The 17,430-nt window shown below is 40.7% G+C and overlaps 1 protein-coding gene across 2 annotated transcripts; it reads left to right on the forward strand.

Annotated features, from left to right (window-relative positions):
- Window positions 1-1,715: 1,715 nt before the first annotated feature.
- Window positions 1,716-16,692, forward strand: gal (galanin/GMAP prepropeptide). Of its 2 annotated transcripts, XM_038282980.1 has the most exons (7): window positions 1,716-1,817; window positions 1,890-1,970; window positions 8,660-8,714; window positions 9,037-9,108; window positions 13,309-13,395; window positions 15,724-15,795; window positions 16,484-16,692. In XM_038282980.1, the coding sequence occupies exons 2-7, from the start codon at window positions 1,890-1,892 to the stop codon at window positions 16,543-16,545; spliced, it is 429 nt and encodes a 142-aa protein (XP_038138908.1). In that variant the 5' UTR covers window positions 1,716-1,817; the 3' UTR covers window positions 16,546-16,692. The 2 variants fall into 2 exon arrangements, with proteins under 2 accessions (XP_038138908.1, XP_038138917.1); XM_038282989.1 differs by lacking the exon at window positions 9,037-9,108.
- Window positions 16,693-17,430: the final 738 nt, after the last annotated feature.

Here is a 17,430-nt window from a genome sequence, read left to right on the forward strand (position 1 = left end):
TGTAACTCATATTAAAGATATAACAGGATTCATAAGGAACATCTGACAAAAGATGACCAGATCTCTGCACCAGGTGAAAGAAAAAAAAAAAAACTCAGCAGCTCTCTTGTTGAGATTAAGCTCTGGTTGATTGTTTTTTTTTCCAAATGTTTGACTTCTGGAAGTTTCTTCTGTCTCTGAGAATTAAAAAGATCCTTCACACCTTCATCAGAGGCAGCTTACTCCTAATCAACCAGATGTCTTCAGCATTAAATATTAAAAACATGTCGATTTACATCCTTTGACTGCAAACAATCATGGCTTAATGTTTTAATGCATTATTCAGAGAAAATAAATGTGTCTGAATCGCATAGTTGAAATGTTGATGAAAATATTGTTTTGGGTTTTTTTTCTACAGGGCTCTTTCTGTTTGATCAGGGTTAAAATCAGCAGGATTAACCTCTTAAAACTCATTTGCAGTAATCTATCTATTTTGCCTCTACAGGTGGACGATACCACCACACCAAGTAATTAAAGGGTCAGTATTGCCCATATCGATACTTTTGACATTTAAACTTGATGTATCATGGAACTGTTGACCTTTCAGTATTTTTGTGATTTAAATTTTATTGTTACAAATGAATAATTACATTAATAATGTTCTGTTCATAGTGGGTTTTTTTTTTTACTAATCTACCTCTTATATAACATCTTTCTATTCTTATGTTATTTGCTTTCTATTGTGCACACTTTTCTGTTGATTTAATTCTATATTTCCCTGTTGTGGGATAAATAGAGGATTAGTTAATGTTAGCCCACTTAGATGACACATTTTAATGGGATAAATGTTCTGAGTTCTTTCAAGGTCTTAATTACTTTTTCTGAGTGGGCTCCAGTAATATATGACATATAATATCTACTTTGAAAGTTAAAATGAAGTCGATCAGTCTTCTCTACCTGGATTTTCTCTGGAGGTCTGAAGCGCCGCCTGTCAGTGACGTCTGTCTGAGGGTCCACAGACATGGCTATGGCTTGATGCTAAAATGATGCTAAAATGTTTGTTAGCTGTCAGAATTCTGAGAAAAAGTCAGAATTCTGAGAAAAAAGTCAGAATTCGGACTTTTTCCCATGTTAAACTGAAATAAAATTTAAAAATCAGTTAACTTTTTTTTTTTAGTGGCCCTAATCCTCTTCCACACTTTTCTGAACAGCAGTTGTAGAAATATGCTTGGGAATTGGCAGGTCTCATTGTATTACATTTGTTCTAAATCGTGTCAATCACAAATGCATAAAATTTCAGACCTCTAGCTTCAACAGTTCCAGAGCTGTGGGGCTTTGAACCTTTGGCATCACCAGCGTCTCCAAATGTGCAGGATTGTGCCATTTGACCCTTAGAATAACACTCTAGCATTTTCATGGGCACAAAACATTTATGAATTTTCTACTTTTTCAGAATCAGTGTACATCACAAAATGTAACAAATAAAATAGTGTAGAGGCTGGAAATGAAGGCGTCCATGATGAGCAGCAGGTCCCTCAGAGATGGAGGGAAGTGAAGCAATGAACTCCTGATCACATTATGGACAAACATCCGCGTTTTCTGCGCCAAATTCAATCTCACGTCTCCAAAGGCGACAGGGAGAAATGTGGTGAAGCTTTAATGAGCAGCTTTCATCCAGTCAGTCCTCTGACGCTGCTGGGTGGGGGGGCGGGGCTGACGTCAGCAGGTCGGACTGCTGCGGCCATAAAAGCTGCCCTCAGTCCGCGCTTCATCCCAAACAGCGAACACACCGCAACTTCAGCTCAGACAGCGCCACCTGCTGGACAGACCGATCAAAGGTAGGCGCTCCTTCTGCCCGCGCGCTTCTAACAACACGTGCCGTCCTTCACTCTTTGATCTGTTGGCTTTAGATGCAGAGGAGCTTCGCTGTTTTCTGCGTGTCGCTCATCTTTTGCGCCACCCTGTCAGAAACCATCGGCCTGGTTATTGCGGTAAGTTACCGCACATTAACGCAGCTGGCTCTCTGCGACTTTTCCACCTGAGTTAGTCAAACCGGAATCCAAACATGTTCACAGTTTGATATAAAAACAAACAAAACAAAACAATAACTTTGTTTGTTAAAGCTCAGAATAGATTATTTCTGTCTGGTCGGTTTTCAATCCTTTCATTTTCTCCTAAAACACCAAATATTATTTGGTCATTTATTAAATGCAAACTAAGCTGCGGTTAAGTGTAATTTCTGTAAGTGAATGTAACATTTATTAATTTACCATTTATTACATTTTATGACAAACTTATCCTCTTGGTTGTTCCTGTAGGTTTTGGAAGTTTACACTGGAAAAACAAAGTACAAGTTTCCTTAAATTTAGTCTCATTCACCCTTGATTTGAGTAAGTAAATAAGATGATCTGTAAATGGAATTAGTATTTTTATTTCTCTTAAAATAACACAATTAGATAATATGCCCTTGAAATAAGACAATGCAATCGCGTTTTCTAATTTTAAGTGTAAATTGGCAAAATGTCTCTTTTATCTCCTCAATCCAAGTACAAATGCACTTTTAAGAAAAAAAAAGACTTTTATAGATTTCGGGTCATTTTTTTCACAGTAGCTAAAAGTTTTCTTTTATAGAAACAGAAAAACTTCAAGTAATGAAATTCCAAACTGTTTTATTTTGTGCAAAAACAATAATATATTTTTATTAGGGCTGAAACAATTAATCAGATTGATCGATTATTGAAATAATCATAAACTCATTTAGTAATCAATTAAACCTTAAAGGAGTATAGAGAATGTAAAACATGCCTTTAGCTGACAGATCGACTCACTTAGAGCTGCAGTTATATTAAAAAATTATAAAAGAAAACAAAAAACATCTTCTTTAAGGAACCCTTGAGCTATCCAATTATCAATTAATTTGAAAAATAGTCAACGGATTAATCAATTTGCAAAATAATGGTTAATTGCAGCCCTAGTTTATATTCATGGCGACATAAAGAGCTTCATTCATTCATCTGTAATTAAGTTACTTAGATTCAGATGTTTTATTAAGTCTGAGTTTGAAATGGTCGATACTGTGGTGGAGTGTTTGGTTTCATTTGACTGAAAGATTATCAGCTTAAATGTGCCTCAGTCATAACAAAATTATTACCAATACCGCAAAAAATGTTAATCTAGATAAGTAATTTTTTCTTAAAATAAGTGCATTTAGTCCTGAATAAATGAGGTAAGTGAAACACTTTGCCAAAGGAACAAAATAATTTACATTTAAAATAAGAAAATGATTGATTGTCTTATTTCAAGTGCATATGATCTAATTATCTTATTTTAAGAGTAAAAATACTCATGCCATTGGCAGATCATCTTATTTACTCAGAAAAATTAAGGGTAACTAAGGCTAAATTTAGGAAATTGTACTTATTTCTAGATCGTTTTTGCAGTGAACAATCGATTAAGAAAGGCTGTTAAAGATGGCATCAACATATTCTTTTTTTCTTCTTTTAGCCCAAAGAGAATCAGTTTAAATTTTACTTGCTTTGTTTTATTTTCATGTTTTAAAGGATTAAAAATTCAAAGTCATTACAAGGAGAGACAAGAGATTAGGCAATAATTTACTGTCCTACATAGCAAAAAATTTTAATCTATATATACCCTTTTTCTTAAATTAAGGCACATTTTTCTTGAACTGAGGAGGACTGTGAGACATTTTGCCGACGGAACAAGACAATTTACATTTAAAATAAGAAAATACAATTGCATTGTCTAATTTCAAGTGCATTTTATTTAATTATCTTATTTTAATGATAAAAAATACTCATTGGCAAATCATCTTTTTTACTGACTCAAATTAAGGGTAAATATACTTACTTTAAGAAGTTTTGTCTTATTTCTGGATTGTTTTTCCAGTGTAGGTGTTCTTCACTCTCTGACCTTAGTCTGTAATGACTGCGCCACCTGCTGTCCAACACATGTAGCTACCAGTCACAATAGATGCACTAAAACATAGAGAAAAAAAGCATATCTCATTTAAAAATAAAATGAAACCCAATTCGAACTCTTTTTTGTCCATCTTTAAACAAAGAAAACAGCTTCCAATTTAACTTGATATTTTATATGTTTTTAAAAACTGATGTCATATAATAGAAATGAAACTATTAATAATAGATAAAGTAAGAAGAGGAATATTACACAGCTTAGGCAGGGGAAGTTATTTACAATTTCACCTACAAGACAATTTAAAGAGATTTACGAAAAAAAAACACAAAAGTTGATTTTAGAAAGAAAATAGTGGATTTAAAGAGAACCTTAAAAGGAAGCAGCGATAAGGGGAGGAAGAAAGCAGGCAGCAGCGTCCGGATCAGCTGTCTGATCTACTTTCTATAGTTCTAGTGAGGACGCAGGCAGCAGCGTCCGGATCAGCTGTCTGATCTACTTTCTATAGTTCTAGTGAGGATGCAGGCAGCAGCGTCCGGATCAGCTGTCTGATCTACTTTCTATAGTTCTAGTGAGGACGCAGGCAGCAGCGTCCGGATCAGCTGTCTGATCTACTTTCTATAGTTCTAGTGAGGATGCAGGCAGCAGCGTCCGGATCAGCTGTCTGATCTACTTTCTATAGTTCTAGTGAGGACGCAGGCAGCAGCGCCTGGATCAGCTGTCTGATCTACTTTCTATAGTTCTAGTGAGGACGCAGGCGGTAGCTCCTGGATCAGCTGTCTGATCTACTTTCTATAGTTCTAGTGAGAACGCAGAGAGCAGTGTCCGGATCAGCTGTCTGATCTACTTTCTATAGTTCTAGTGAGGACGCAGGCGGCAGCATCTGGATCAGCTCTCTGATCTACTTTCTATAGTTCTAGTGAGAACTCAGGCAGCAGCGTCCGGATCAGCTGTCTGTTCTACTTTCTATAGTTCTAGTGAGGACGCAGGCAGCAGCGTCCGGATCAGCTGTCTGATCTACTTTCTATAGTTCTAGTGAGGATGCAGGCAGCAGCGTCCGGATCAGCTGTCTGATCTACTTTCTATAGTTCTAGTGAGGACGCAGGCAGCAGCGTCCGGATCAGCTGTCTGATCTACTTTCTATAGTTCTAGTGAGGACGCAGGCAGCAGCGTCCGGATCAGCTGTCTGATCTACTTTCTATAGTTCTAGTGAGGACGCAGGCGGTAGCATCTGGATCAGCTGTCTGATCTACTTTCTATAGTTCTAGTGAGGACGCAGGCAGAAGCATCTGGATCAGCTGTCTGATCTACTTTCTATAGTTCTAGTGAGGACGCAGGCAGAAGCATCTGGATCAGCTGTCTGTTCTACTTTCTATAGTTCTAGTGAGGACGCAGGCGGCAGCATCTGGATCAGCTCTCTGATCTACTTTCTATAGTTCTAGTGAGAACTCAGGCAGCAGCGTCCGGATCAGCTGTCTGTTCTACTTTCTATAGTTCTAGTGAGGACGCAGGCAGCAGTATCTGGATCAGCTGTCTGATCTACTTTCTATAGTTCTAGTGAGAACGCAGGCAGCAGCATCCGGATCAGCTGTCTGATCTACTTTCTATAGTTCTAGTGAGGATGCAGGCAGCAGCGTCCGGATCAGCTGTCTGATCTACTTTCTATAGTTCTAGTGAGGAGGCAGGCAGCAGCGTCTGGATCAGCTGTCTGATCTACTTTCTATAGTTCTAGTGAGGAGGCAGGCAGCAGCGTCCGGATCAGCTGTCTGATCTACTTTCTATAGTTCTAGTGAGGACGCAGACAGCAGCATCTGGATCAGCTGTCTGATCTACTTTCTATAGTTCTAGTGAGGACGCAGGCAGCAGCGTCCGGATCAGCTGTCTGATCTACTTTCTATAGTTCTAGTGAGGACGCAGACAGCAGCGTCCGGATCGGCTGTCTGATCTACTTTCTATAGTTCTAGTGAGAACGCAGGCGGCAGCGTCTGGATCAGCTGTCTGATCTACTTTCTATAGTTCTAGTGAGGACGCAGGCAGCAGCGTCTGGATCAGCTGTCTGATCTACTTTCTGTAGTTCTAGTGAGGACGCAGGCAGCAGCGTCTGGATCAGCTGTCTGATCTACTTTCTATAGTTCTAGTGAGAACGCAGGCAGCAGCGCCTGGATCAGCTGTCTGTTCTACTTTCTATAGTTCTAGTGAGGACGCATGCAGCAGCATCTGGATCAGCTGTCTGATCTACTTTCTATAGTTCTAGTGAGGACGCAGGCAGCAGCGACTGGATCAGCTGTCTGATCTACTTAATTTCTATAGTTCTAGTGAGGACGCAGGCAGCAGCGTCTGGATCAGCTGTCTGATCTACTTTCTGTAGTTCTAGTGAGGACGCAGGCGGCAGCGTCTGGATCAGCTGTCTGATCTACTTTCTATAGTTCTAGTGAGAACGCAGGCGGCAGCGTCTGGATCAGCTGTCTGATCTACTTTCTATAGTTCTAGTGAGAACGCAGGCAGCAGCGTCTGGATCAGCTGTCTGATCTACTTTCTATAGTTCTAGTGAGGACGCATGCGGCAGCGTCTGGATCAGCTGTCTGATCTACTTTCTATAGTTCTAGTGAGAACGCAGGCAGCAGCGTCTGGATCAGCTGTCTGATCTACTTTCTATAGTTCTAGTGAGAACGCAGGCAGCAGCGCCTGGATCAGCTGTCTGTTCTACTTTCTATAGTTCTAGTGAGGACGCAGGCAGCAGCATCTGGATCAGCTGTCTGATCTACTTTCTATAGTTCTAGTGAGGACGCATGCAGCAGCATCTGGATCAGCTCTCTGATCTACTTTCTATAGTTCTAGTGAGAACGCAGGCAGCAGCATCTGGATCAGCTGTCTGATCTACTTTCTATAGTTCTAGTGAGGACGCAGGCAGCAGCGTCCGGATCAGCTGTCTGATCTACTTTCTATAGTTCTAGTGAGGACGCAGGCAGCAGCGACTGGATCAGCTGTCTGATCTACTTTCTATAGTTCTAGTGAGGACGCAGGCAGCAGCGTCTGGATCAGCTGTCTGATCTACTTTCTATAGTTCTAGTGAGGACGCAGGCGGCAGCGTCTGGATCAGCTGTCTGATCTACTTTCTATAGTTCTAGTGAGAACGCAGGCAGCAGCGTCTGGATCAGCTGTCTGATCTACTTTCTATAGTTCTAGTGAGAAAGCAGGCAGCAGCGTCTGGATCAGCTGTCTGATCTACTTTCTATAGTTCTAGTGAGGACGCAGGCAGCAGCGTCTGGATCAGCTGTCTGATCTACTTTCTATAGTTCTAGTGAGAACGCAGGGGGCAGCGTCTGGATCAGCTGTCTGATCTACTTTCTATAGTTCTAGTGAGGACGCAGGCAGCAGCGTCTGGATCAGCTGTCTGATCTACTTTCTATAGTTCTAGTGAGAACGCAGGCAGCAGCCTCTGGATCAGCTGTCTGATCTACTTTCTATAGTTCTAGTGAGGACGCAGGCAGCAGCGTCCGGATCAGCTGTCTGATCTACTTTCTATAGTTCTAGTGAGAACGCAGGCGGCAGCGTCTGGATCAGCTGTCTGATCTACTTTCTATAGTTCTAGTGAGGACGCAGGCAGCAGCGTCTGGATCAGCTGTCTGATCTACTTTCTGTAGTTCTAGTGAGGACGCAGGCGGCAGCGTCTGGATCAGCTGTCTGATCTACTTTCTATAGTTCTAGTGAGAACGCAGGCGGCAGCGTCTGGATCAGCTGTCTGATCTACTTTCTATAGTTCTAGTGAGGACGCAGGCAGCAGCTTCTGGATCAGCTGTCTGATCTACTTTCTATAGTTCTAGTGAGGACGCAGGCGGCAGCGCCTGGATCAGCTGTCTGTTCTACTTTCTATAGTTCTAGTGAGGACGCATGCAGCAGCATCTGGATCAGCTGTCTGATCTACTTTCTATAGTTCTAGTGAGAACGCAGGCAGCAGCGCCTGGATCAGCTGTCTGATCTACTTTCTATAGTTCTAGTGAGGACGCAGGCAGCAGCGTCTGGATCAGCTGTCTGATCTACTTTCTATAGTTCTAGTGACGTTTAATAATTTGGTTAAAACCTTTTTAAAATCTATGTATTTGCTCTTAATTTGAGCAGATAAATGTCATAATCTGCCAGTGAAATAAGATTATTAGATATTATGCAATTGATTTGTGTCTTTCTTTACACAGAAATCATCTTATTCCATCTTATTCCATTAGCAAACTGTTTACTTATCTGCTCAAAACAACAATATTTCAGGAATATTTGACTGAATTAGATAGAAGTTTTATGCTACAAAAACTGTAAACCTAAATACATTGGGGGAAAAAAAAATCAAAATCTAGATAAGTAATTTTTTCTTATTTAAATTATTAAAATAAGTGCATTTGTTCTGGGATAGAGGAGGTAAAAGAGACATTTTGCCAAAGGAACAAGATAATTTACATTTAAAATAAGAAAAAAACAAAACAAATGCATTGTCTTATTTTGATTGATTATTTTCTAATCATCTTATTTTACGTTTAAAAATCCTCAATTTAAGACATTTTTACTTATTTATGTATTGATTTTGCAGTGTGTTCTGGTCAATTTAATTTGCTGTGATGATCCAAAATGTTGGTTTGCAGAGGGGGAATAAAATCCTTTGTTTCTTATATCTGAGGTTCAGATGAGCTTCAGGCAGAATCCTCTTTTATTGGGAGGAAGGAATGAAATTAGTCCTGCTGTGTCTTTCTAACCTCAGGCGAAGGAGAAGCGCGGCTGGACTCTGAACAGCGCCGGCTACCTGTTAGGTCCCCGTAAGTAAAAGCACAAACACATCTGCAGTTCTTTGTTCTGCCTGAAAATCATCCTCATGTAATCTAGCTCCCATCATTGTGTTTCTTTGTCCGTCTCCTCTGGGTAGCAGCTAATGTAGCCTAATGTGAGGAAGACTTCATTATCAGGGGACACATAACGGGAACCGTGGGGGTCCAGATGTGTGTGTGTGTGTGTGTGTTCTAAGGGAGGTCCGGTTAGTTGAGAACAGAGCGGCTGGACCCTCAGCGGCGTGTGAGTGTGTGTCAGAGCGAGTGTGTGGAGCCCAGGTAAAGGTTGCTCCTGCCTCATCCTGTGTTTCAGGTCGTATTGATCACCTAATTCAGATAAAGGATTCCCCCAGTGCCAGAGGCAGAGACGAGCTGGTCAATCAATGTAAGATAGAAACATACGGCCGCTACAGGGCCTTGGGGTCAGACCAGGAATTGCTCTTTCTCACCATATTTTCTTTTAAGCTGCTTCTGTTTCTCCATCAGATGACACCTCTTCCTCCTCCTCCTCCTCCTCTTCCTCACACTCTTCACTCTGCTTCTTCATCCTGATCTCTGTGTGCCTCCAATCTGGTGCAGGAAATGAATTCTCCACTGATCAATAGTCTTAGATCATTGCTTCTAACAGGCAAATCAGATGTTAGCAGAGTTCTATCAACGATTATATAAATAATAGGTACGTCATGTGTGGAAGGACAGCGGTTCAGATTTCACACTGCAAAAACGATCTAGAAATAGGTAAAAAATGTCTTAATTTAAGTGTATTTATCCTCAATTTGAGCAGGTAAATAATATGATTTGCCAATGGAATGAGTATATATCCTCCTAAAATAAAATAATTAAATCACTGCAAAAAAATGAAATCTAAATAAGTAATTTTTTCTTAAAATAAGTGCATGTTTTTCTTGAATTAAGGATTTAAGTGAGACATTTTGCCAATGGAACAAGACAATTTACACTTAAAATAAGAAAAAACAATTGCATTGTCTTATTTCAAGTGCGTTTTATCTAGATACCTTATTTTAAGAGTAAAAATACTAATTCCATTGGTAAATCATCTTATTTACCTGCTCATATTAAGGGTAAATACCCTTAATTTAAGACATTTTTACTCATTTTGAGATCATTTTTGCAGTGATAATATGCACTTGAAATAAGACAATACTATTGTTTTGTCTTATTTTAAAATTAAACTGTCTTGTTCTAACGAGCTCGTAGGACGGCCTTACGTAAACACATCACCAGAATGATTGACAGTTAGGAGGACCACTGATTGAGATGATCCACCCAGAAATAAAAGATAATGCTCTATAGCTTTAAATTAAGTGTATTCATCCTTAATCTAAGCAGGTAAATAAGATGATATGTCAATGGAAGTTTTTGTAATAAGATTAGATAAAATGCACTTGAAATAAGACAAAAAAATAGTTTTTTTATTATTTTTAAATGTAAATTGTCTTGTTCCGTTGGCAAAGTGTCTCATTTACCTCCTCAATTCAAGAACAAATGTATTTATAAAAATACATTGTAGTGAAAACCCGCACGACTGGAAATACTTGGCCATAAAATCTCTGACAGCATATCTTCTGCATTTATTTATGGCTTACTATTTTTGGGTTTATGTGGGATTAACATTAATCTGACCATCAAACCATAACTTTTTATACTTTGGCATATTTTCAAAAACCTCAAAAAACAACAAATTGAGTCAAAAAGTATTTAATAATTCCTTCATGATACATAAAATAAATGATCCTCCAAACCAAGGACTAATCTAGGCTTGTGGAAAGAGTGCAGGATGGAAGATCCAGTCCACTGTTCTTCCCTTATCTTGAATAGAATCGGGTATTTCTGAGATCAGACGCTAATGTTGGATCTAACTGGTTTCAGGTATCCAGTAAAACTGATCCCAAAGTTGCTCTGTTAGTTGGAGTCAGGATGCTGAAGAGGCTGCGACTTTCTATCACTCCTACATCCTTTCTGGCTGTGGACCTTCACTTTCTGCTTTGATCGATCGCTGGATGCTCCAACAGGGGCGAGTAAAACCTTTACTGGACCATCAGCGTTTTACAGCCACCTTACTGAGGAAAGCTTTAGGTCCGAATGGCAGATCCTTGTCACGTTTAACCGCCCTCAGTCTAAAGTCTCTTTCCCACTGAAAATAGCAGGTTATTGCGTGTTTTTCAAACATGGCTCAACCTGCTAACAATCAGCATCTGGCTCCCTTCCCATTGGCATAAGAAGCTGGTCTAACGCCTCTCTGGCAGCTAGGTGGCCTCTTTGCCCCCCATTGCTGTGTGTCTGCTGACACCACACTGAGTTAGCGTTGATGATGTCACCAATGCGACACAAATCAGGAAAGTAAAGAATGGAGAGCAACATGTAAGAAAGCCAGGGCATAGTCAGCGTGCTTTATTGTTTCTCTCTATTATCTGTCTGAATCCCTCTTACCAGAGCTGCTCCATGTGTATCCAATGGAAACAGAGTTGCTGGTGGAGATTCTCAGTCATCCAGGTCAGAGTCATTCCACTGGACTTTGTTTTCCAAGTTTGAAGACGTTTCTCTTCCCATCCAGGAAGCTTTCTCAATTAAAAATGTCTGGATTAGAGTTGAGTTCCAGGCTTTTATAGAGTAGCCCAACAAAGCATTGTAATGGCTTAGAAAACATGCAAACAGAAAAAGGAAAACCAGCTAGACCCTAATTAATGGGTTAGGGTTACAGCTGATTCCTTCCCATCTCAACCCTCATTGCTATGCAGGGGAACAAAACATCTCTCCAGGTCAGCCAGGCTAGCAATGACCCTTAACGACAGCCTTTTCAGAGGAATGGGCCAGTATTGGGTATTGCAGGCCAATAACGACCTCAACGACTTCAATAATGACGGGGCTGTTTTTTCAGTTTCACTGTGCACGAGTGAATAAAGTGAATGTTATTTGTCGATTATCAAGGGGGCGGGATTGTTGAAGGTTCACAAGCATGTCTGGTTGTGGCCGATTTGTTGGAAGCATCTTGCTAACCAGTTAGCAACTTAGTGCTAGTACGTTCCCAATGGGAAATTCCATTGGGACCAAGTAGCACTAAATTCGTGACGAAACGATACTGTCAAGGAACGCTATGGACAAAGGAAACATGCAAGAGGAGGAGAGTTTAGTGTCGGAGGTCGTGGATGAGTCTCCTCCGTCATCCATTTTTTATTTAGAGGAGGAAAGCGGGGACGAAGATGTTGTGGAAGAGGACGCCAGGGCGGCAGAAGCTTGGTTTGGTGTAGAAGGCTTCCAGCCGTACATGTTTGAGCCCTTGCCTCGCAACGCTGCCAGTTCTGTTAGCTCTACGCCTGCTGAAGACACAGACGTCCATCACCATGAACACTGGGACGGAACTCAATGGGAAAGGAAACGATTCTGATTTCAACCGTTGCGTATATTAGCTGCGACACATGAATCAAGATGGTATGACCGGAAACGTTTGATTGACAGATGATCGTTGATATATGATTGGCCGAATTCAGGTGTTAAGGCTGACGTATAACTAACTTTCCTGCAGAAGATAATAAGAAAAAAAACCCACAGATTTTAAAACAGAATTTATTAAAATAGTAATTTTCTAACTTTTGGGACAATATGGTCTGTTAAAGAGTATGTTATATACATGTTTAGGCCAGAATGGTTTGAAATGTAAATATGACTTCCCTAAAACTTTAAAAGACAAATATGTTCTTTTTAAAAAGAACCATCAGAATGTAAAGAGTTCGGAGTGTGAAAAGGGAGACAGAAAAGGAATAAAAGGAGCTGATAAAGATGAGAGGAGACGGTTTAGACTTAAGGTAACTTCCATTAGAGGTCAATTAGTTCTTCAGCTAATTGGAACGCGGCCATGAAGAGCACCTGGCATTACAGCCACTTAATGTTTCCTCTTCAATGTCGAGTAGTGACCACTCAGTACAGGACAGAGAGCTGGAAACTTTACGACCAACTTAATACTCATGGATCTACTTTAAGTTTAAACATCAGAGGGACGTCCTGCTGATGAAATGAGAATAAAATCCTCAACTTTAACTTAAAGCTCTGTTTCTCAGTCACCGTTCATGATCACTGCTAAGGCCCAGAAGATCGCTTTGCTTTCCTCTTTTTCATGACTTCCTGTTTGTGTTCCCAGTCGTCTTATTTCACGTCCCTTCAGTTTTCAGCTTCATTGCAATTCCAAGAGCCAAGCCCTGCAGGCGGTCCGTACAAGTTCTAAACCTGAAGAAAGCTTTAACAAAGCAAATGCACTGCTGAGTTATCCAACTGTGAATGATGTCCTTGAACTCTTCTTTAGAAAGCATGTATGTGTGTACGTGTGTCTGCATGATGCCTCTGAAACAGTTGGGTGTTTAGAAATGACTGTTTATGGTTAAACTGCTTTATAAAACATTGTACATGTAGAGAACAGACATTTCTTTGGAGCAGTTCTAGAGAAAATATTTAGCATATTCTACCATCCAGCTGTAGGCAATAACTCTGCATTCAGATGGTTGAAATGCCAGGTTTATGGTTTGATTGCTTGTCTGATTCCCTTTGACCGTGGTCACTCCTCACTGTCCAGACGGCATAGATGGACACAGGACACTAGGAGACAAGGCGGGTCTGGCTGGGAAGAGAGACATGGCCCAGGAGGACGACGTCCGGACAGGTTGGTGTGTCTCCAACACAAATCAATTATCTACCGTTGGTGTAGAAGTGCTAAGAAGCGTTTGAACTTTTAGAGGTTTTAGAGTCTCTATGCTCCGGTTAACGATTAATCATTTACTAGATTATTTGATGATTATTTTAATAATCATCAAATAATCTAGTAATCAGAATCACAATTAATCTGATAAATTGTTTCAGCTCTAGTCTGAAGAAAGAATGGGAAAAATAATCACTAAAGGATTTAAAGGAAAAGTCCGGTCAGCCAGGAATAATCAGTGTATCATTATTTATATCTAAAACTATTATGTTTCTGGTGATTTGTCATTAAAAAAAAAAAATATAATCCTTTTATTGGCGATCACTGAGTCTGGGAGCGGCCATTTTTGCTCAAATACAGTAACCCCTCCCTCCTGCCATCTTCCAGCAGTGACGTCACAGTGCGGTAAGCCTAGCGCCATTCTCCCGCTTTACAAGCTAAATCAGAGGGAACTCTAGACACATCTGCAATCAACAACAATTATTGAAGATTTCCAGAGGACTTCACCATTGAAATTCACCAGAGCTATAGTGAAACTGACAATGCCCACGTGCATGGCTGCTGGATGTTGGCCGTCGAACTTCTGGCCAGAGAAAAAACACGTAATATGTAGCCAACATTTGGAAGAAGAATGTTTTCAAGATGACTTGGATAATAGCGCGTTGTGACAAACACCAGATACAGCACTGGGACTTGATCAACAGCCGATACCGCACCGTGACGTCACAAACCAGTAGGTGGCAGTAGTGTTCTTTAACAAACATGGATGCCTCCAGTAAAGCACATTCACATGAAGATGACTCTGAATCACTGATCATTGAAAAAAAATATGATTAAACCATGTTTATCTGCATTTTAGATTACGCACTATACAGCATAAGATTAAAACGAAACAAAAACATATAATACAAAAAAAACAAGATTTAATTTTAAATCCAAAGCGAAAAAGTTAGCCACCGGAAGTAGCGTAGGATTCCATTTCTGGTGCAGATCGGCAGAGACGAGGGATAAAACAGAAAGGACTTTAAGGCAGTTATTTTCTCACGAAATACATTATTAACATTTAACACATTATATTGTAAAATGTTTACTGTTTTTGGGGAGAGAAAAACATAATTTAGGTCTTTTTAGCAAAAAAATCGAGGACGACCCGGATGTATATCTGTATGCACAAATGAGCTGATGGCACATGCACAGAACAGATCGTGCTTCCGGGACGGATCGGGTAGTGACAGCCAGTCTGCAGCAGCCAGGGCTAACGTTAGCTCTGACTGCTGCAGACTGGCTAGGATTAGACCTGGCAGCCGTTAACCTAGGAGCTCCGCTGGTTGCCAGGGTCCTCTCAACTTGGGAAATTATTTATTAAAACACACATTAAATTGGTAAATGGGCCTTATGGTGACGCTTAAAGTATAATGCTCTCGCCACAATGACCTTAAAACGTAGACTAGTAAACTAGCCCCACCTGCCAGCGGCCAAAACCATTTTTGCCTGTGAGTGGTCTAGCCTCGATCAATGTCCCCGGCCCTAGAACTGGCGGGCCAATCACAACGCAGAGATGTGTTTTGAATTTTTGGATGCTAAGCGGGCGGGGTTTTGAGGGTGTGACGACAAAGCTCCATGGCGCTGGAGAAAGTGCAACAAGGAAGATGTCAGTCTCAAGAACGGTCAAGTCTGCTCTGATGCATGCTGGGTAAAGAGGGAGGGGCGAGAACAACATCCGGGGAATTGTTTCCGTTCTCGGTCTGCTGTTCTTGTGAATTGGAATATTTCTAGGGCTGATGCTGATGACGTTTCACGAGTACAAGAGAACACGGAAGTACACAAGTTGAGAAACCGCCACAGTTATTGCACTGGGTGTCAAATATAGAGAAACAGGTTATTGCACATGGCATTAAATATAAATTTCACATTCCCCATTACAGCAGTTATTGTGGTTGTAGTGTGGCATTGTAGAGTCTGGTTGCAGCAGGGATGAATGAACTGCAGTAGCACTCCTTTTTCCAAACAGGCTGTAAAAGTCTTTGACTAAAGGAGCTGCTCAGGTCCTCTCCATGATGGCTGGACGCTTGGACAACACCCTCCTCTCAGCCACTTCCTCCACTTCCGCCAGCCTAGGACAGAAACCAGTTTGTTCTGTCTCTTTCTGTCCCGCTCTGCGCTGCAGGGGCCCAGCAGACAACAGCGTAAAGGAGGGCTGATGCCCCCACAGAGTCAGAGTGATAGTCTCTTTCTAGTTTGATGCAGACCAAATGTAACGGTGGCATTTCCTTTGCTGCTGTGTCTTTCTAGGTCCTCTGCGAATAGGAGATGAAGACATCATCCACACCGTCATCGATTTCCTGTCCTACCTCAAACTTAAAGGTACGATCAACCAACATTAGCTCACGCTATGCTAGTTACGCATATGCAAAAAACTATTTACTTACTTACTTTTTGGTGTTTTTTGAAGCATATGGTAATCAGTCCTTAAACTTGTTTTTTATACATGACTAAAGGGATACACGTCCATCGAAGTAGTTTAAAGTCTATTTTTCGTACTAAAACTAAAGCGCTAAACGGGGATAAACCAAAGGAATAATCCGGACTAGCATACGTGTTTGCAAATCTCACGTCTTGCTCATGTTGATTGATTATGGGTAGTCTGGTCTGACGCGGTATGCTGATCTGACAGAACACCGGCTTAGAAAATTTTTATCAATCTGCTGCTTCACTGTGAAATGTAACTGGAGAATACACTGGAAAGATTATCTGGAAATAGGTAAGAATTTCTTAAATTGAGTGCTTTTACTCTCAATTTGAGTAGGTAAATGAAATAGTTTGCCAGTGAGTATTTTTCCCAATGTAATGAATGGCTACCAACTGACCGGCAGAGATACAGATGTGCTCTAAAGCAGCCCTGGTCCTCAGGGCATCGTATAGCTGCTTCTCTGCTGCATTTTTATCAGCTGTGCTGGAGCTAAGGCACACGTTAAACAATCAGGGCTCTATAGGAAGTGTAAAACTTTGGTGTTTGGTGAATGCCACTCATTTTTTGTTTTTCTCCTCACAGAGATGGGAGCCTTGGACAGCCTGCCATCTCCTCTCACATCAGATGAACTGGCCAATCCCTGACTTTTCTCCTCCCACATAGGCCCACATGTTTGGCCTCCCACCGTCCTAAATGTCTCATTATCTTAACTCCACAGGAAAACATATATTCTCCAACTATAAATCTTGGATATTTTTGTTCCTGTATAAATAAACCTTTTATTAACTGAAGGCCTGTCAGTGTTTGCTGTTGCACTAAGCATTGTCTTATCTACCTACCATTGTGTCAAAAAAAATCATTATGCAAAGTAGCTTATCCGATAGGTGCGGATCATTTTATGAATCAAAATCAGTAACTAAAGCTGCAAGACTAAAAGAGTAATGATAAAAAAATGCATTTGAATATAATAAATGCATGAAAGAGAAGAACAGATTGAGTGAATAAGAAAAACATTCATTCACTAGAAACAACAACCCAGCAGCCTTTTAACAAAGGGAAACTCTTCTGCTCTGTAAAGAATGCAGACAAATTCAATTCTATTCAGTTTATTTCTATAGCTCCAATTCACATCATGTCATCTCAGGTCACTTTCCAGTTCACCAGATCATCCAGTCAGATTGATTCAAAGTTTTCTATCTAAGGAAAACCAGCTGATTGCATCGACTCATTGACTCTTCAGCAGTCCCTCACACTAAGCATGCTTGTAGCGACAGTGGAGAGGAAAAACTCCCTTTGAACAGGAAGAAACCTCCAGCAGAATATACTGGAATTTATACTCAGAAACGAGGTTGTCTGCATGTGTTGCAGTCAACACTTATGTGCCCCCACCCCTTCCGCAGACACTCTGCTGCACCTCTCCAAATTTGTAGGTGACTGTAGACAGGAGACCTCTGATTGGTCAGATATACATCCGCTCTATACTATACCTATTTTCTATTTGGTACATTATTTTGTTTGTCTGACCGCCA

This window comes from Cyprinodon tularosa, unplaced genomic scaffold, assembly GCF_016077235.1.
Source record: "Cyprinodon tularosa strain WSP-4 unplaced genomic scaffold, ASM1607723v1 ctg1043, whole genome shotgun sequence".
In the NCBI taxonomy this organism is placed as follows: Eukaryota; Metazoa; Chordata; class Actinopteri; order Cyprinodontiformes; family Cyprinodontidae; genus Cyprinodon; species Cyprinodon tularosa.